General features: G+C 38.5%; 1 protein-coding gene across 1 annotated transcript in view; it reads right to left on the bottom strand.

The window, feature by feature from the left end:
• The window catches only part of LOC149190754 (kinesin-like protein KIN-7E, chloroplastic), a 325,467-nt gene that overhangs the window by 21,164 nt on the left and 282,538 nt on the right, over positions 1 to 21,765 (bottom strand). The window contains exons 22-23 of the mRNA XM_089410586.1: positions 15,314 to 15,455; positions 15,005 to 15,113 (exon numbers count right to left, since the gene is read on the bottom strand). Coding sequence (XP_089266712.1) covers positions 15,028 to 15,113; positions 15,314 to 15,455 — 228 coding nt within the window. The 3' untranslated portion in view covers positions 15,005 to 15,027. The remainder of the gene's footprint in view (positions 1 to 15,004; positions 15,114 to 15,313; positions 15,456 to 21,765) is intronic.

Here is a 21,765-nt window from a genome sequence, read left to right as displayed (position 1 = left end):
AAAAGTTGTCACATTAGGATCGAATGTGGGCGGATTTGCTGCAGAAGGAGATGAGGCGAGATTTGGTGAAGAGCACCATTAGTGGGACGAAGCAAATGAAGGAAGAAGAGAATGTGGCCCTCACATCAAAGGGGCAGCAGGAGCAACGCAGGAGGAAAAAGGACATTTCCAAGGTCAAATGCTTTAGATGTGGTGAGCTTGGCCACTACAATACTCAATGTCCTCTCAGGAAGAAGGACAAGGAGGAGAAGCAAGATCAACAGGATGCATCCACAAAGATCGACAAGCTATCCTCTAGATTGGATGAAGAGTTTGCCATGATCACCAATATACCTCCAGGAGTGAGGTGGGGTGATTTGGTTTTGTAGCCCCAGAGAGCTACAAGATGGGCAGGATTGTTGAGGAGGTCCACCTCATGAATCAATACCATGCTACAGGAGCCCATAGTATGCAGTAGCAGGATGGATCAATGGCAGATGGTGCAGTCAGATGCTAGAGTGACAGATGCAGTAGCTAGCAGCAGTCAGATACTCAACAGCGCAATGCAGAGTTGGCAGCAGTGCAGTTTGCACAAAGCAGAGTCAGCAGCAGCGCAAAGTCTAACAGCAGTCAGGACTCAGGTGACAGATGCATCTTACTGATCACAGTTGATTCAGTATTTTGGATGATTTTCAATTGCAGCTGCAGCAACAACAGATGGAGAGGGAGTTGCAGTGTTGGCAGCAATTTAACAGGGTCAACAGCAACACAGATGCAACGTATATTAGAGTTGCGCAGTAGCATCCAGACATCAACAGCGTGACAAGGGATGGTGCAGAGATAGGGTGTTGCTTCAGTTGGTTCCAGTGCTAGAACACATTCCTCGCTAAGAGGGAGTGTTAGTTTTTGTAGCATCGGTTGTGTTCTAGCCACGAAAATTGGTGGAGAGGCTAGAATACATGTATTCTCGAAAACCCAGAAATCATTTCTAAAAATTCCACTTAGAGATGACTTAATTAAAATAATTAGTCGTTTTTTAATGTTTCCTAAGTCTAAACTTAGGAAATATGATTAATTAAAGGGTATTAATTAAGTCATGGTGAAAATCTTCTAGAAGAAGACATGGATCGAGTTCTAGTTAATCTTAGCCATCGATTATGTTTTAATCTTGGCCGTTGATGTCTCAACGAGAGATTATAAGAAGAAATTCGATGGGGGTCGGAGAAGACACTTGAGCCACCAGCAGTTCGAATTTACTAGCAGATCAAAATCCATAGTAGAAACGTTGAGTTGCCGGAGAGAGAGCTAGTGAGCTCGAAGAAGTGAGAGAGGGGCAGGGATAGTAAGGCCGAAGGGAGATTTTCCAATCCAATGAAGTGCATTGCAGAGAGGCAGTGAGTGCCACAGAGAGGCAACGCAGAGCCAACATAGTGCTTCAAAGGGGAATCCGTATTTTGTTGGGGAGAAGCAATGATTCAGTCCCAAAAGCCAGAGTGGGAGCCCGGAGGCCATGAGATTTCATCGTCCAGACAACAACTAATTAGATACCAAGAGAGACGCAGTTCCGAGTTGTGGGATGTAGTACTGCATAGGTTGACGTAGGGACTTCACAAAGGCAACAAAGAGCAACTCATCTTGAGCCAAGGTCAGTGTCAGATCACCAATGGGAGTGAGATTTTTCTCACTAGACTTATTGTCAGTCATTTCTTTGTATGGGATTGCTAGATTTGAGCATCCATAGTTTTGTACTTAGATTTACTACTGCATAGTAATAAAACCCTTAGCTTCTGCACCGGTTTTCCTGAGTTGGGTTTTCCTGGGACATTGGTTTAAAAATAACTGTGTATTTGTGTTGTGTGCATCTATTCATCCAACGTTTTTTTTTCTTTCGCAATTTTTATTTTGTTAAGGCTGCAGTGTATTAGTTTCGATATTTTCCGTACAACACAGTAAATAATTTGTTCAGTTTATTTAACAAATAGAAGAAACTTAATCAATTGTTGCAGTAGGATTCAGGGGTTTCCGAATTTTCACAATCCATAACAAAAGTTTTTATCTCTTTACTATTTGTGGGACACATGCTCAAGCAAATACCTCATTTACTAAACCATTTGTTATTTTGCCACATCCAAGTCTTCTTTCTTTTGCACAGTATGTTATTAAACACAACTTTAGGCCATCTGCCTTCTTCCATTTGCTCAATTTTTTTTAAATACTTTATGACTCGTACCATAGCAATTGCTTCAATAGGAGTAGCCCCTGTTTCACTTAACAAGATAGCATAAGGAACTGCACTTTTGATTTTAAATTTGTTTGTAATCAAACGCTTCTGATTTTTCTCAATTTGTTTCCACTGCACCTTGGATGTATTGCTGGCCCATAGTTCACAACCGTAGAGAATCACCAGAATCACTAAAAGCCCAAAAAAAGTTAAAGTGGTTTTCCAGTCCCATAACTCTACCTCTCTACACCTATTTTGAAAAGCATAAAATGCTTTCCAACCCCCCCAAGTTCTTTTCTTTCTACAACCATCCCAACTTATATTTTTGTTGAAGTCAATTCTGAGGTATTTGTAATCTGCAACTTCTTCCAGAATGTTGCCTTCAAAGTAGAACTTATGCTGGTTATGCTTTCTTTTGTTAAAGAAAACCACTACTTTCGTTTTGCTAATATTGACTTGCATCCCCACCCTTCTACAAAAATGCTCAAGGGAAAGTAAGTGCTCTTGCAAACCAAGAGCAGATTTAGCAATCAGAATAAGGTCATCTGTGTACAAAAGAAGCCTTATAACGAACTTGCACAAATGGATATTGTCACCCCTTGCGAATTTAGCCACGCTTCAAGCTTGTTGATATATAAACCAAAATGGATAGGAGACAATGGGCAACCTTGCTTGACCCCGATATCGCTTCTAAAACTTTCAAAAATTCCTGCTGAAGTTCTAATTTTGACTTTCACCTCTTCATACAACCTATGCACAACTGCTCTCAAATGCCTGGGAACCCTGAGTTCCTCCATTCTGTGCCAAAGCTTATCCCTAAGAACCGTGTCAAAGGCTTTTCTGAAATCAACGAAGCAACAAAAGACTTCTTCCTTTTTCTCCCAAAATGTTTCAATGATGTGCCTTAAAGTTATACCGTGATCAACTCTGGAATGTTTAGGTCTAAAACCTGTTTGCCCTTTAGCATGTTTATCTCTTTCTTCTGCCCACTTGCTAATTTTATTTTCTAACATGCTTCCAAATAATTTGCAAACAAAGAGTTTATCATTATGATCCTATAATTGGAGGGATTATTGACCTCACCACTCTTGAAAAAAGGTATTGCCAGGCTAGTTGTCCAATTTGTGGAGAATCCCTGTTGTATGATGTTGAAATTTTTTGTGATGTGAGGTGCAAGAATTTTTAAGCCCCACTTTAGATACTTTGCTTGGAGTTCAACTAAGTCTTTTGCTTTTCCAACACCCAACTTCTTGATACCCATCTCTACCTCTTGCTTCATGAAGAGTTTTGTATCAATGTTGACCAAGGGAGGAGGGTCGACCTTGGGATCTTGCTCATAAATTTGTCTTGCATAGTCAAACCATTTAGAAGCTGTAATGCTATTTTCAATTTGCACCTTCCTTGGTTGGAGCTCCTTCCAAAATAATTTGAGGTTATTTTTCCCAAGGAAGATTAGTTCTTCTCTACTCGAAGCCATGAAATCAACCTTTTTCTTTCTTAATATCTGCTTGTAAGCTTTAAGCTTTATGTTATCCTTGTTTGACTCTTTCCACATCCTCCTTGCCTTTTTGCATTCCTCGACAAACCAAGCATTAATCGAAAAGCAATTTGTTTCAGACTTCTTAATTTTTTCTCTTTTGCACTCTGCAAGTGCGCTTTCAATTAAATGTGTTAATTCGTGACTATGAAGGCCGTGAAATGAGATTTTCTCCTTCTCGAAGAGCCTCTCTAATGTTATTTTGAAGGTATTACAATTTTCTGGAGTCAAAAGAATTCTGCCCTTTGGGAGATTTTGTTGCACAAACTGAGCTTTTGACCCTAACTGCTTCTTTCAGATTCAAGAGAAACTTAAATAAATTGGCTTGTGATCTGATTTTAAGTTCCAAATTTGATCTCCAATCAAAACTTCCTCCATTTCCTCATGCAAACTATGTGAGCAAATTACATAATCTACTATACTTGCTCCATTGTAAGTATTGCAAGTGAAATCACTAGACTTTTCCCATCTAATCAAACCATTACAAATGACTAAATCAAAAGCCCCACATAGAGTAAGCAATTGTTCACCAAAGAGATTGCAAACTGTCCCTTGAAATTCTTTCCCACTGATGATTACTCTCTTCTATAAGCCAGATAGGGTCGCAATCTTCTTTACGACAAAGAATGCTAGCTTGCTCACTTGCAGTCCTGGCATTGAAATCACCCACTATAAGGAATTCACCTAGCTGAGAATATGTTGCAATATCTGCTAGCTATAAAGGATCTTTGTGGTCAAGCCTTCTACTTTTGTAGATTATTGAAACTTGCAGCACAAAATAGCATGCTGCAATTTATTTGAGTCTTCTTTTTCTAGCTGAATGAAATGACCTTTTTCTCTCACTAATACCATGATACCTCCCTGTCCTTTGCCATTCCCTGCTACCTTGTTCCACACTGCCATCTTCCAGTACCCTTCAAACAAAGGTGTCTTGCACCCTTCATGCTCATGTGTTTCTATGAGGCAAATTATGTCTCTATCTTCCGCAATAGGCCCTAAACTAGGTCCTCGTCTCCATGGGTAACCCCTACATTTCCAACAAACTAATCTTAAGGAAACTTGGGTATGACTTGATTGCTATTTGTTTTGACATGCAAGACTCACAGTTGAGTCTTTGTCCCTGCTTGCCCATACTGACCTTGCTTCCTGATTTCCTGCTAAAGAGTTTGTTGCCTCTTCTTTGTTATCGTCTTGCTGCTCTGTTTTGGAAGGAGGTCCAAATCGCGCTATCACAACTTTACCTTTATAAATCCATGCCTCTTTCCCTCATCTCTTGCTGCCCTAACCTTTGACATTTCCTCCCTCCTTTCCTCATGTCTTACAGTTAAATATTCTTCTAGAAAAAAGCGAGAACCCCTCAAGAGTTGCTTCTTGCTTAGAATGATATATTTATCATGCAAGCTAGGCATGATGACTCTCCATGCTTGGTATATTTGTCCTTTCCATAACAGCTTGTCTTTCAAAAAGTCTCTGGAAGGTCAAGATGTGAAAATTTGATTACCCAAATCACCACTGCAGCAACTGATTAAGTTCCTCCTATTTGTTAATTACTGAACAAATTATTTACTGTTTCCTACAGTAAACACTGAAACTAATACACTGCAGTCTTCACTAATTAGATTATAAGCGGAAAAAAGAAAATGACCAAGAAAGAAATACACAACACATTACACCGTTGTTTTTAGACAAAAGTCCCCGGAAAAACCCAATGTAGGAAAACCAGTGCAACAATTGAGGGTTTTATTATTAAGCAGTAGTAATTATGAGTACAATTCGTTGGATGCTTAACTAGCTATCCGATACCGAGAGAAATCGGGCAAAACAAATAGTGAGATGCTCTCACCTTGTCATTGGAAGAACTGGCTCTGATCTCACTGGAATTGAGCATCCGCGTCCCTTCTGTGCAGAACTGCATCAACCCCACATAGTCTCTATGTCATCACTATCGGGACTGCGCTGCCCCTCCTTCTGATCCTCTGCTAACTGGAAACTTCAACTCTCAGCCTCCTGGTCTCACACCCCGACTCCCGGCTTCTAAAACTCGATTTCCTCAGCAGGAATTTGATCTCCCTCTTATGGTTTGCAGTGCCACAACATAGCTCTGCATGGCCCAGCGTCAGCCTCTCTAGACGTTGTTCTGCCCTCTCTGCCTTGTACTCTCCAACTCAGGAAAAACTTCCCTCCGGATACTATCCCTGCCCCTCATTGCAAAAGATCACTTCGAATTTCTCTTTCGGCAATTGCTATGCTTCAGAAATTCAATCTTTTGATCTCCACTCGATGTATCTTCCAAATGCCCCTCAAGCCTCCTCTTATAATCTTTCTGTTGAGAACCAATGACCTAGATTAGATTCTAATCAATGGCTCAGATAATTTTGGCTTGATCCTCATCTTCTTCTAGAAGTTTCACCCACAGTTAGATTAATACCCTTTAATTATTTTAATTCCCTAAGTTTAAACTTAGGCACCCATTAAAAATAATTAATTATTTTAATAAAACTGTCTTCGGGTGTTCCCAAAACAATTTCTGGGTATTGCGGAATACATGTGTCCAAGCTTTCCTGCAAATTTTGAGGCTTAGAGCACATCTAATGCTACCAGAAATCAACACTCCCTCTTAGCGATGAATGTGCTCTAGTTATGCAATCTGCTGACGCATCACCATTCTCTGTAACATCTCCCTCTGTGCTGCTGATTTCTAACATCACTGCCCATAAACTACTACGCAAATGCTGCATCCGTACTGTTGCTGACATTGACATTGCCAACTTTGTATCTATATTGCACCCCTCATAATTTCTGCATTCGTGCTACTGCTGGTACTGCTATTGCCAACACTGCATCTACACTGCAACCTTCTCCAACTGCTGCTGCTATTGCATCAGCGACAGAAAAGCATCCAAAATTACTGAACAGGTGTTCAGCATGATGCATCAGTTGTTGGAGTTCTAATTGTTGCTAGTCTCTGCGCTGACCCTCTGAAGCCTCTACGCTGCCACTGACTCTGTTCTATGCCAACTGCACTGTTGTCAACTCTAGCTCTGTGCTGCTCAGTCTGTAGAGCTCCTAGCTACTGCAACTGTCACTCTGATACTCTTTTGCATCAACTGACCCGGTCCATCCTGCTACTTCTGATTTGGGCTCTCGTAGCAAGGTATTGATCCAAGAGGTGGACTCCTCAAGGATCTTGCCCATTTGCAGTTCTTTCGAACAACAATTCTATATCACCCCACCTCTGGGCAATCATGGCAAACTCCTCCTTCTCGATTTGTGCGGATGCAACCTCCAAATCATGCTTCTCATCCTTGTCCTTCTTGAGAGGACATTGTGTAGCGTAGTGACCAAGTTCGCCACACTAGAAGCACTTTATCTTCGAAATATCTTTCTTCTTCTTCCGCTGCTCCTGCTGCCCCTTAGAGAAGTTTAAATGTGAAATCTTATCATTTTGCAAATCACAAAAGTTTTCGCCACACAAATTTGTGGAAAATCAATTAGGCTAGTTTGACATTTTAGAATAAGTCATTCTACTCAAGACATTGTAACACATATTGTGTTGTGTGATCAACTATAAGAAAACATAAAATCATGAAAAAATAATACAATCTAAAACAAAAACATAAGTTTCTTCATAAAATGATTCAAAGAGAAAGTATATTTAAAATAATAAACAATGTCTTAATAATAATAATAATAATAAAGATAAAGAAATCCTAAGGGTCAAAACCTTCATCATAACCTTTCATCTCATAACCTATTAATGTGTATAAACACCAGCACTTAGGTCATTGTAGCTCATATTATTCATTTATATCTTATTCATTTATTTGTATATTATTTGTCGATTATGAATTTTCACCTATTGTCTTTATGTTGGATATTTCTCATTAAATGAACTAGTGTTGATAAAATTGCCAATTTTCCTGCAATGTGCTCAAAAATCACGATTTTTTTCAGCCACCTGATTTTTTGCCCTAAAATCCTGATTTTTTCTTTCCCCATTTTTGCTGATTTTAACAGTATTGAAAAAAATGAATATATTTTGTATTTTTTAGTGTTCCCTGAATTTTTCCAATATTTCTAAAAAGATGTTTTCTGAACTTTCGCCGATTTTTTCAACAATGTAATGTTTTTTCCATAATAATGTAAGTGTAATAAATCATATTATTTGTCTATAAGTCATTCTACTCAAGACATTGTTACACATTGTGTTGTGTGATCAACTATTAAAAACATAAAATCATGAAAAAACAATACAATCTAAAACAAAGACATAAGTTTCTTCATAAAATGATTCAAAAACAGAGTATATAGAAACACATAAAATCATGAAAAATCAATACCATCTAAAACAAAGACATAAGTTTCTTCATAAAATGATTCAAAGATAGTATAATAATAATAAAGTTAAAGAAATCCTAAGAGTCAAAACCCTTCATCATAACCTTTCATCTCATAACCTATTAATGTAAATACCAGCACTTAGGTCATTGTAACTCATATCATTCATTTATATCTTATTCATGTCTATTATGAATTTTCACCTATTGTCTTTATGTTAGATATTTCTCATTAAATGAACTAGTGTTGATAAAATTTCCAATTTTCCTGTAATGTGCTGAAAAATCACGATTTTTTTCAGCCACCTGATTTTTTGCCCTAAAATCCTGATTTTTTCTTTCCCCATTTTTGTTGATTTTAACAATTTTGAAAAAAATGAATATATTTTGTATTTTTTAATGTTACGTAAAATTTTCCGATATTTCTATGATGTTTTCTGAACTCTCGTCGATATTTTCAACAATGAAATGTTTTTGTCCATAATAATGTGAGAGTAGCAAGTTGATTGTCCAAAGCAACAACACTCTTGACTGGGATGATCAAAAAGTTTTGATGTAAAATTGTTTTTCATGATCTTATTTTTAAGACAATCCTTATTAATCTTGTCTTGTGTATCAATATTTCCATTAAAGTCTTCAGTTGATTTGTCATTCAAACAAATAATTTTTTATTTTCGAAATTATCATTTTCCATCACTTTAATTATTTGACTATAGTAAACAAGCTTTGATTTTAGCATCTCAAACTTAAAATTTCATCATGTTTTCCTCATAAAACTTCATCAATATTTGCAATGTTTCTTTTGCTGTTTTGATTCTTATCTTGTTACAATTAGCATCTAAAACTTAAAATTTCATCATGTTTTCCTTATAAAACTTCATCAATATTTTGCAATGTTTCTTTTGTTGTTTTGATTCTTATCTGGTTACAATTCCAAGTCACTTTGAATTAAGATATCTCGTTGAGTTGACACATTGTTTATATCATACAAGTATGTAGCTTTTCTATGCGATTTCATTGAAAAGTCGTACAATATTATCTTATTTATAAGATGTCAAATTGATAAAAATTTCATGTTAATTTTTTTTCCCAAATTATATATATATATATATATATATATATATATATATATGTAAATGACTAATTGTTTAACCATGGTGACTAGTCAATGTACATATGGTATATTGTCATATGGCATTGTAATAAAAGACATCATTTATCATATCTTATTCTTCATATATTTGTCTTTTATGGATTTTGTTTATTGTCTTTTTTTATATTGGATATTCCTTAATAAATTAACTTGTTTATTACACTTGGTATGAGAGTTACATGCTGATCTAACCTTTAGCCATCTCTTTTTAAATTTTGTTTGACTTGGATTTTGGCCACAATCATTTATTTTCCAAAGTTTCTCTAAACCTTGAGCCTCTGATCACAACCATATCTTTCCATTCATTATTACCCTATTCATCATTTCTCTCACCTGGGTCTACATTCCTCTAGTGGGTCCACATAGGGTTAGCTTGCCCCTTCCCCTTGCCCACACCTTGGGTCATGGCCTGGAATGAAGCCCAGAGGTTGATACAACTAAAAAGAAAGATAAAAGCATATATGGCCACATTTAGCAGGAAAATGTACCACAAAATGCAAAAGATGGTTGGGACAAACATAATTAGCACATGGGGAAAAACCAATACATGAGTTCTACCCAATCATCATGGCCATCACCCTGGTTCCTATAGGTTCTATGAACCTCCTCCATCATATTGGAACCCATGATTGTCCCAACCCCTGGTGCGCAATGAACCAACCCACCATTAAAAGGGGGTATTCACTCTATATCTTATATATCATGCTCTCACCCCCTGAACCCCAAGCAGTTAATTAAAGAAAATCATAAAAAGGCAAAAGGAATATAAAGAAGGGTGGAAAAATCAACGTCGGGGCACCTCATGTACCACGATTGCTCCCTCCTATACATTATAAGCCCAAGTGTGGGCTTCCCTCTTATTAGCTACCCTTGTACCCCAACATTTGACCTAGAGCTACCCCTTCTCATCCCCCACTTCATTCACTTATCTATCACATGCCACCGCCTTTTGAAGGATGTACCTTGACTATAGAAACCACCTAATAGGATTATTGGTTAACCCCATTTGGAGTTTAGGAAACATTGGCACATTCCAAAGCCCATTATGGAAGGGCATGCCATTATGAAGTCCCCACCTGTGGTCCATGATTTGGTAAGCTCACTTACACTATTTCTTTAATGACTTCTTGTACTAGAAGCCTAGGGGACGCATTGGACCTTATGCAGGATTGCAGATGGTCTCCCTATACAGGTTCCTAATCCTTCAGAGGGCTACATTGACACTTGTAGGGTGTGCGTTGAGAGCCTTGGGCCTCCACAACAGCAGACAACACTCCATGGATCCCCACAGCCATTCAGAGATTGCTTGTGGTTCATTTATTGGACGAGGAAGATGCACTTGATACATCATGCTTAACTGGCCCTAGATTTACACCACACAATTAGTAGATGATCTATGCCTTGCACGATGATGTGGCACCACCTACACCATCATCCTAGCCCTTGTAGGCGAACTATAGGCATCTTTGATTTGTTTGGATACCCATGAGGACACTTGTGTGCCCCCACATGTCATTTGGAGCACCACAGGTTATTACAAGGGGCCAACCCCTTGTCCACTGCTTTTGAGGGTCCTATTCTTCATTGTGGCACCCATGGATCTCATTAGGCCTCTCAAAGGGCCCTACTACATGCATAGATTATTATTTGACCTCTTGAGAGGCTTACTTTTTCATTTATGAGCTAGTTCGGTGGGCTTGTCACCAAAAGTTGAATTATTAGAACATTATTTTATTTTTGGGGCTTATGTAAGACAAGGAGGCTAATTCGAACTGATAAGTTGTGTATAAATACAAGTGAGATGAGCTCATTTGCTCATCATCACTTTGGATTGGATCTTTTCTCTCTCTTGAGGATTTCGCACTTTTTCTAGAGGATGAATTGGAGCTTTATGGATGAATTTTGGTGTGTGGATATTGGTCTATCTTATCTTGGAGCTTTTCTTTTGTCAATTGTGGATGGTTGGATATATTCTGTTACATGTAAGTACATGCTTTTAATGTTCTTTTTGTTTTACTTTGTCATATACATTGGACTGATATTTTCGTTATTTCTAGGGCTAATTGTTGCATGCATTTACTGCTTAAAATTGTGGAATTTTGTCTCTATTATAACGTCTCTCAATGTATGGGCCATATAATGTGAATGAAATCTCCTAGGAGTAATTCTATCAATGAATTGACCTTGATAAGCCATCTCCTTTGCACATTGAAGTATAAAAGTTGCAAGATTGCTTCTCCTTGACCTAGAAGGCTAGCGAAGTGGTCTTGGGGCCTCCTTGACTGGGAACCAAAGATCATCACTCCATTCTCCCAAGACTAAGACACTGATATACCAAGAGGTGGTCACCCAAAATCACATCTTTTTCACCTTTCTCCAGGTCTAGCCAAGTTGGGTCACCTAGGGCATCATTTTCCTGGCAAACTACCCATCCAAAAAGTTCGATCTCTTAGGGTCTCCTGCGCTGGTGTTTCCTCAAGACCTCCTCCAAATTTGAGGCCATTCTGATGGTGGAGTTGTGAGAAAAGCCAAGCCCTAGCTTCGGGATCAAACTTTGCCCTAGCATCCCCAAAGGCTAGTACCTCATAGGATCAAATCAACACCTTCAAGTGAAAATTATTTCTTTGATTCTTTCCCCCACCTTGTCTAGGGTAAGAACATCATTGATTGCTATACTCATTCCCCCTATCCTAGACCGGGTCCACTTGGTCCCGTGTGGTCCCACTCCTTTGAAAAGATAATTCTTCAAGAACCATCTGGGATACCAATTATAATAAGGATTTTTGGGATTGGGAAGTTCCTTCATAAGTCATATTCCATAAACCTAACCCTCGAATCCTCCTATCCTTTCCCTATTAGACTTTGTACTTTGCTTAGGAAGCAAGCAAGCTTTATCCTTCTAACTCTTCTGGGAAAGGGATTGTTTGGGTCACTCCATATCATTTCATTGATTTATCCTTCATTGGCGACTCCATAATATACCAGGAGTTCTCCCATTGGTGAAATTCCGTAGATAGAAGGTAGTCTTAGCTGAGGTGATAGTGGGCTAAGTCTCCATTTGTTGCCCTTAGCCTAGCATTGTCCCTTTATGGATCCCCCCTTAGGTCCCCTACTAGTTTGAGTGGTAATCGGATTCACACTAAAGCCTAACTGTTATTATAGAAGAGACTAGTCCTAGATTATTAGAAGGTTGGAGGCTCGTATCGGGCACTGGTGCAATAGGTGGTTGAGCATTGAAGGACGATTGACCCTTGTCAAATCTGTATTAGAGGGGATTCTAGTCTTTTGGTTTTCCCTTTTTAAATTTGCAAAAAATCTACTATTAGGCATATTGGAGCCATCATGAGTAATTTTTTGTGGTCGGGGAGGGGTCAGTCAAAATATCATCTAGCTAAATGGGATGTTATCTCCAGGCCAAAATCTGAAGGTGGGTGGGGTTTAAAAAAATATTTTTCTTCGATCAGGGTTTGATTATGAAAAATATCTACCATATCATTTTTGTGGTGGGTATTTGGAACAATATCATTAGATCTAAATATATTAAAACTACTCCTTTGCATGAATGGCTTTGGTCTTTCCAAAACCCTGTTCACCCTACTGACTCTCTCATCTGGAGGGGTAATTGTAAAAGATCTTGCTTGGCAAGTTGGAAATGGAAAGATGGTTAAGATAGGGTCTGAGCCCATCATTGGTGTGCCGAAGGTCACTTCTTTATCTCTTGCTCTTATTTCAGGTTTAAATTCTCATGGTATTACATATTTGGAGCAAGTTTATCATTTGGATCCTTTCTCTCCGATGGCTTCTTCCTCGCTATCTTCTCTTCATGTTGGTGTTCAGGGGGATGTTGCGGCTGAATGGGATTCTTTTATCCTAATTTTGGCCAAGAGGGGTATTATGTTAGGAGTTGGAGTGGATTCCTTGATTTGGTCGGGGGATCCTCTAACTGGTCAAATTTCTGCAAAAATTGCTTACGATGCCCTTTGTAGTAATTCTCTTTTAGATGTTAATGTATGGTGATATAAGAAGATTTGGGCTTAGCTTATTACTCTGAAATCGAAATTTTTTATATGGTTGGCATTGAAGAAAAAGTTGCTTACTGTTGAAAATCTCCAGAAAAGAGGATTTCAAGGGCCAAATAGACGTGTTTTGTGTGTTGTGGATTGGGAATCTGTTCCACATCTCTTCTTTGAATGCTCCTTTGCTAGTGAAGTATGGAGTGTCGCTTATTTCCTTAAAAATTCTCAGTTCCTTTTTTGATAGCGATTTGGAAGGTTGTTTATATGGGTAGGATTCTCATATGGGAGTCAATCATGGATTGCTGATTTTTATTGCGTGGGGGATTATTGGAATATTGCAATTGTTTGATTTTCAAAGACAGAGTGTTTGATCTACATTATATCATACCCCAAATCCTTGGTTTCTTTGAGGAATATAGAAATCCCCTGAGGGTTCGTCAACCCAGTGGTTTACTTGGGCTTCCTGTTCCGGTGGTTGAGATGGGGCATCTACAAATGGTACTCGGGGGCAGGTATATATATCTCTTTTAATGGTAACAGGTTCATAAAGGCTTGGCTAAACACGGTCAATTAATCAAACACGGTTGTGGAATTGATTGCAGCATGGGTGTTACTGTTTATTTGCTCTTCATATGATGATGTTAAGGTCCTTCAGGCTTTCGGTGATTCTGTGCGTGATACACTGACTCTTGGGGCGCTCTTCTCTACAAGCACTTTCTATTCACAGCTGGAAGCAGAGGATCCTACTACTAAAATATGCCTTTCATCCTTTTCTTTTTCATCACATTTATCGTGAATGGAATGCTCAAGCGAATTATCTCTCAAAGAGGGCCCTAACAGTGGAGGAAGGATACATTTTTTTTGAGGAATTTCAGGGCTTATCAAGAATTAGATCTGACAGAATTAGTATTCTGACAGGTCATCAGCAGGAGGTCTGCCTTCAGGAGTAGGAAGTTTTTGTTGATATTGGTGTCTGCCATGTTTTTGCTTTTCCAGGTTGATCTCAGGCTCGTCTATTTGTATCAAATGGACGATCCTTTCCCCTGGCGTGATGTTCTAAATTTTGTATAGTCTATGCTCTTCTGGGTGATTGTCTTTATTTCTGTTAGCCAATACTTATAAGTTCAGCTTTCTCTTCTGGGTTTGTTTCTCAGCATACATAGATGTCCCTCCTCTATATGATCAATTTTGTAAAATGCTCTAAGGCAACAATACAACATTATGAACAAGCTATCATATATGCTGATGGTAGATGTATTCGAGTTGTAAATATTTCATTTAGTGAAATCAGTTATTTTCCTTCCCTGGAAAAATATCTAACATTCTGCCATTCGGAAATTAGAAAACTCGCAATCCCAAATTCTAATGTACATTATACGATTAATCAAACGATTGTAAAACTCATAATCAGAAATTCCAATGTATATTATATGATAATCAAACGATGTTTTAATAAGGCATTATTGAGAATAAACTCTTTTGCACCATTGCAAAATACACTGGATTCTCCCATAATACTAAACTACAGATTATTGAGGCAAAAAATATTCTAAAAGACGTGGTCAATATATATTCTGCAGAATGATGATGTAATCTTATAACACATTTCAACTTTATGAAGATTCTATTTGATCAAACAGCCAACAGTTTCACAAGAATGAAAAAATTGACCCTTCAAAGGTCAATAAGATAACCGAATTATGTGTAACAAAAAGAACGGGAGAGGAGGGGAAAGGAAATCTTATTGTGAAGGACTCTTACCTTCTGTGCTTAAGTCTCAGAAGTTAGGATGTGACCACGCTAATTCTATCTGCAACCTTAGTCCTACAGAGAGGGCATTCTGTACATGCTGCTGCACATGGTTTACATGCTGTTCACCAAATTCAAAATCAAAGATAGTTCATGAAGAAAGCAAGCTAAAGTAAATCTAAAGTTGCACTGAATGCCTAAATTATCTTTCTTAAGGATATTGAAAGTATAATTAACTTAAAGGTTTTTCCCCTATGCTGTACAGTGTACACACTCACTGGCAAAGAAAGGTGAGGCAGAAAGGATTGCCAGTCTACTCACAGCAGAAATGTAGACAAGGAAGAAGAATAGCTGCAGTTGGTGTCTGAAAACAAACTCTGCAAATGTGATCATTGCTTTGCTCCTTGTAAATGGTACCTAATGAATCACACTCATTTTCCTTAAAATTTTCTTGCATCTGAGCCTGCCACATATCACAGATCAGATCATCATCTTAAAATACAAGAAATTTCTATTATAAAACATTATTTGGAAAATACTTGGATTTGCATTTCCTACACAAGTAAATATTATATATTCATTTTCCAGAGAAATAAATCTTTTTTCTTAATATCTACATCATTTTCTTAAAATGAAGAGTGAAATGAAAGTAAAAACAGAGTTAGTCACCATCTAATTTACTACTTCATAAATATCGAAACAAGACTTTCTATCTGCCAAGTACTTGCAATTCTACTTGAATTAGCTCTGAAACACACTGAACCTGTTTGTTTGGGGTGGAGGATACATTATATGGATCTGAAGACTGCTTTCCTCAACGGAGTGATTGAGGAGGTGTATATTGAGCAGCCTTGGGGCTTTGAGGTGCATGGGAGTTTGAAGAAGACCCTTTATGGGCTGAAGCAAGCTCCACGTGCATGTTATGCAAGGATTGATGGATATCTTCTTGGTTTGGGCATCGGCAAGAGTGAGGCAGATCCCAACTTGTACTATCTACTTGTTGAGGGTGAGCCACTCATCTTGGTAGTTTATGTGGACGATCTCTTCATGGCATGATCGAAGAAGCTCATAAGGATGTGCAAGGAGGATCTTGCTTTGGAGTTCGAGATGAAGGGCATCAACTTGATGCACTACTTTTGAGATTGGAGGTGTGGCAGCAGCCAGGAGATATTTTCCTTGGACAAGTCAAGTATTCAGTTGAGATCTTGAGGAGGTTTAGGATGGACGATTGTAGGCCTATGTCTACACCGATGATCACTAACTTGAAGAAGCTAAGTACTTCTGAAAGCGGGTTGGTGGATCCCACACTGTACAGGCAACTGATAGGTTCTTTGATGTATTTGGTCAACACTAGGCCGGATATATGTTTTGTTGTGAACACACTCAACCAGCCCATGGTGGAGCTAAGATAGGTTCATTGGGTGGCAGTGACGCATGTGCTGAGATACATGCGAGGTATGTTGGACTTTGGATTGAGATATGTCAGAGGTGGAGGAGTGGAGTTGCAGGGGTACACAAATTCTGATTAGGCTAGGAATGTAGGGGATAGAAAATCCACATCTGGATGTTGTTTAAGCTTGGGATCAACCATGATCTCTTGGTAGAATAGGAAGTAGTAGTCAGTGGCACTTAGTTCAACAAAGGCATAGTACATGGCAGTGAATATGGTGAGCTATGAGGCAATGTGGCTTCGCAAGATGCTTCCAGGACTATTTGATCTGCAAATGGGGCCAATAGTGATTCACCGTGATAATGAAAGTTGATTTAAGCTCTTTGAGAATCTCGTGTTTCATGATTGGTCCAAGCACATCAAGATCAAATACCACTTCATCAAAGACTAGGTCTAGAGAGGTGCTATGAGATTGCAGAACATTTCTACAAAGGAGCAGGTGGCAGATATTCTCACTAAGTCTCTAGTGAAAGGGAAGTTTGTGAAATACCAAATTAAGTTGGGGGTGGTGGAGAATCCCTTCATTGTTAGGAGGGAGTGTTGAAGCTAGTGGTAGCTTTAGAAGGTCTTCTACATAGGCTTGGTGGTTTAGCATGTGGGAGATGATTTATTGCCTCTCTAGGTGCTTGCTTGGTGGAGTAAGTGATTTATGTCTTCTTTCCTAATTCTAACTTATGAAAAGTACAATAATTATTGTGGACTATTAAGTCATTTTATAAGGTTAAGTAATTTTATATTTAAATGACTTTGAAATCATCTCAACCATTGATCTCCAAAATGTTCTAGAAGGGAGATTAGGATTAGGGATTTGGACTTAATGAAGATTATAAAGGAAGCCTAGCGAAGAGGTGAAACACACAAGACAACAAGAGAGTGAGTCATCACAAAGAGAGCGATTTTCTCTAGTGCGAGTGGCTCAATAGACTAGAGCGCAAAGGAGTACAGGTGAATTGAAGGCGAATCTGGGAGGCCGAGTTGAGGAAATTGCAGGGGCAAGTTGCTAGAGGAAGATCAATTTGATTTGGAGAAAGCTTAATTGCTGGGGGGTTGAGTTTTTCCTGAGGCGTAGGGATAGTATGCAGGGAGGGAATGGGTCAATTTGCCAGCTGATTGATTGGGCCGAATTTCTCCAGGCCGATATCTTTTAGAGGCCGAATTCCTTGGGCCAAATTCATACTATGGGGGCCGAGTTACAGGTTCCTTTATTGTAATTTTCCTTATATCTCTATGGGTCGAAAACCTAGATTTTCCAGATTAATAGATGACGGAGAATTGTTTTGGGTGAATTATTTTTGCAATGTGTGATTGATCTTTCTAATTTAAATTCCACTGCATATATTCATTTCTAGAAGTTAAAAATACCAACGATTTTATTTTCGGTAATTTGGTATTTATTTGGCTAACTAAATAAATTGCTAGAAATAAAATAAATTTCCACGAGAAAATAAATCTGGTTGGTTATTGAAATTTAACAACAGCTACAACTATATGCCCTGCTTTGTTTCTGTCTTCCGTAGACAGCAAATTACTCTCTCCTCTCAGCACTAAAGCATACTCCAGTAGTCCATAAAAGACACTGCACAACCTATGGATAAAGAAAAGACAATTACAATAGTGGTATGGCCTCTACAACTTACTGATATCTTGCTGATCTCTTTAGCAGACCTGCTCCTTTTCTTCCTGACGCACTCTTCATACCTCTAGCTCTCTTGTTCTCCTCATGTATGAGGTCGACCTATCCTCTCTTGCTCTCTTCTCATGCATGAGGTTGACTTCTCTATTTTCTCTTTTTTCTTTGAGAGTAAAAGTAATCTCCTTCATCCTAATTGCCATCTATCTCAACCTTGAGATGTACGGCTAAGATGATATCCTAATCTAAGTCACTAATGTTCTAGAACTTCTATAACATTTCATTTAAATCATACTAATATACACATTCCTACCAGTATGATTACTCATGTAGCAAATCCCAAAGCGAATGCAAACACAATCACATGGAGGATGAGGCGAGGGGTAGGTGGGAAAATATGATCTCCATTCGAGGTAAAATGAAGCCCTAGGAGAAAGAAAATAAGTCAATCTAGAAGTTCGGGGCTTTCCCTCTAAATACACAATGGTGGAATGAATGATCACTCTCAAGAACTCCATATCACAATCATTGTTCACAATATTATGCTTCGTAGGTGCCACAAGGTCATGATGGGAGGAGAAAGGAGACTCGAAACACGGAAGGGGACAAAATATTGGTTGCTCAATGGAGTGATTATATCCACAATCCTGAGGGTATGAGGGGGAAGGAGGGATGCATCTAGTGGATGGTTCTTCCTCAACATCATACCTAGGAAGGTAAAGGGGCCCATGGTCATTGTAGATCATATGAAAAGGGGTGAGGAAATCACTTGAGTAAGACTCAATATGATGAAGAAGAGGAAAAGACAAAGGGGAGGGTGAAGTATTATATTCAACGGGTTTTTCTTCCCCAAAATCATAATCTAAAGGCTCAAGTGATTTGAATATAGAATCATAATGAGGATCGGTAGGAGCATTATTGATTTCCTCATTATTAGTATCAAAGATTGGGTCTCCCCTAAAAAGGAGAATCGATTACTTCCAATTGCCTTTCTTCATACAAGGGAAAATAATAATTCTCCTTCCCAAGGGTATCGATGGATATGTCATCATAAATAATGCTCGAGAGAAATGGAAGGCCAATCTTAGCCTCATCCTCCTTGTTGGTGTCGTAAATGGGTGCACAACCAAATTGAGGACCAACAATTTCCCATTTCTCCTTTTCAATCTAGAAGTAATCTCCAATGTCATCTTCCAAGCGGCTAATGGGATCACCTTCCTCAAGGTTCTCAAAAGAAGAGTCATTGGGAGTAATATCCTTGAGAAAGGTAAGGTTAGCCTCAACTTCACCTTCCATAAACTCATCCTCCCCAACCCATGTATTCTCAAAATCATCCTTTTAATCATGTGGACCCAAGGAGGACTCATCTTTTTGCTCATTATTTAGGTTCCCAAGATCCTCTCCAACCTCTTTATCTTAATGGTCAACCTGATCACATTCTACAGGGCTTTGTGATTGACTATAATATTTTTCATTGATGAGGTCAGTCAAAATATTAAAAGCACAGGTTTGGCTGGCAAATTTGAAGAGATGACTAGGATCCTTCTCATAAGCGCACATCATTATGTAGAGTTGTTTTTGTGTTGCTCTATGAAACCTGAGCATGAATTTTTTATTCATGTTTTCGAACATATCTTCACATAACACAACATATCGGTCCACATTTTCTTGTAATTTTTTAATGTATTGGTTGTTGAGTTTTGCAAATGTAGGACCAAGATTAATCTCTCTTTTACAATAGTCCATTTTTCATGATTTTGCATATTAGGATTAAAATGGAGTCACCAGGGTGAATTGAAGTGCCTTGATAGATGCTTGCTTCACCCTACAAGCATTAACTTTGAAGTTCAATGAGGAACTAGGGCTTCGTTCTTCCAATGGAGTCGCCAATAATGATATGTCAATATGTCGTATGGGGAACAAAACACACGTCTCGTGTCCCAGGTAACAACGCCAAAAATGTTAACGCTTAAATTAGCAGGGGTCCTAGAAGGGGATCCTATCGAGCAACTATTAGGTCGAGGCAAACAATAGAGTGATAGCCCACTGTCACCTCAGCTAAGGCTCCCTGCCCTTTTACGGATTTTCACCGATGGGAGGAGAACTAGTATAAAGTGGAATCACTAGATGAATGGAACAATGAGAGGACAAGAAGTGATTCCTACGACCTATTCACAAGAGAGACTCAATTATATGGCTTTCTTGCTCAGGAAGCAAGGCGATATGCTCTCTAAGAAGGGCTACGAGGATTCTCGAGGCCAGGGTTTGGGAATATATCTTGTAAAGCAAAGATGATTCCTAGGCCTAGAAATCCCTATGGAGAATTGGACTTTGTGTGATCTTTGTGGAATTGGCATCAATGGGTTGTGGGACCACACAGGACCAAGCAGACCCAAAATTAGGTCAAGGGTATGGAGTTGATCACCCAATGAGGGGCTTGACCTAATTAGGGAGGAGAAAAGGATCAAAGGAAAACTTTTCTTTGAGGTTTGAATTCAATGATCCTAACGAGGACACTAGCCAAGGGAGACCTAGGGCAAGAAATGGTCCTTGAGCTAGGGCTCACCATATCTCGAGATTCCACTGTCGGATTTGCTTCAAATTAGGAGGGCCTCTAAAGCAAATCTCAACATAGTTGTGGACCAAAAATCGAAGTGTTTGGATGGCTAGAACATGATATAAGTGATGCCCTAGGTGACCTATGGAGGCTAGGCCTAGAAAAGAGGGTAAGGTGAGAAAAATAAGCTTTGAAAGTGATCATCTATAGAGGATTAGTGCTTTGTCCTTTGGGAGAGATGGAGTCAAGGAGAATTTATGTTTTGGAAAGAGTTCACCCTATGAAGGAGGCCTTCAAACAACTTCGCATGGCATTAGGGCATGAGAGTAGTTGCTTCAAGGTCTTTATACTTTGATTTGCAATAATTGATGACTTATCGAGTTGTATTTATCACAAATTATCTCTAGGAACATTCACCCATTCATACATGGCCCATGACATGATGCAATGCTATAAAAGATCACAATTTCTACTAATTTGTAGAGAAAAGCAGTAAATTTTAGACTCGTGCAGCGAAAATCCCAACAACATTCATGAGACAAAGAAAATAACAAGAATAAGCATGATAATAACACTTACATGTACAAAAGAGTATATCCAATCATCAAATTATGCCAATAATGAAGCTCCAAGACAAGAGAGAGATATCCAAACATCAAAATTCATCCATAATATCCAAACTCGTCCTCCAAAAGGGATAGCGGGAATCTCACAAGAGCAAATAACCCAATCCAAGTGATGATCATGAAAACGAATCATCTCACTTCTATTTATACACTCTCTAATGAATTTGATTTAAGCTAAATTGGCTTAATTAAGCTCCTAAAATAAAATAATGTGCATAATAACAATACTTTTGGTGACAAGCCCACCAAATAGCTCAATAATTCAAGAATATGCCTCTCTAGAGGGTGAAATGATCAATGGAGTTAGTCGTTGATGTTGAAATTTTTAAGTCTGACACGTTAGAAATTCCTACTACATTATCTGGTTTAAGTTCTCCTACTTGTTCATTCCAATAACAAGTTATTTATAAATATAAATACTGAAATAAACACAAATGCAGCCTTAACTCATATACAAATCAACAACTGAAATACTGAGACAAACACACAAGGGACACCGTTATTTTTGGA

Source organism: Pinus tabuliformis, chromosome 3_1 (assembly GCF_031772625.1).
Source record: "Pinus tabuliformis cultivar Carrire ecotype Pingquan chromosome 3_1, CPIR1, whole genome shotgun sequence".
Taxonomy (NCBI): Eukaryota; Viridiplantae; Streptophyta; class Pinopsida; order Pinales; family Pinaceae; genus Pinus; species Pinus tabuliformis.
The sequence above is the reverse complement of the archived record's forward strand: the minus strand, read 5'-3'. Positions and strand labels throughout refer to the sequence as shown.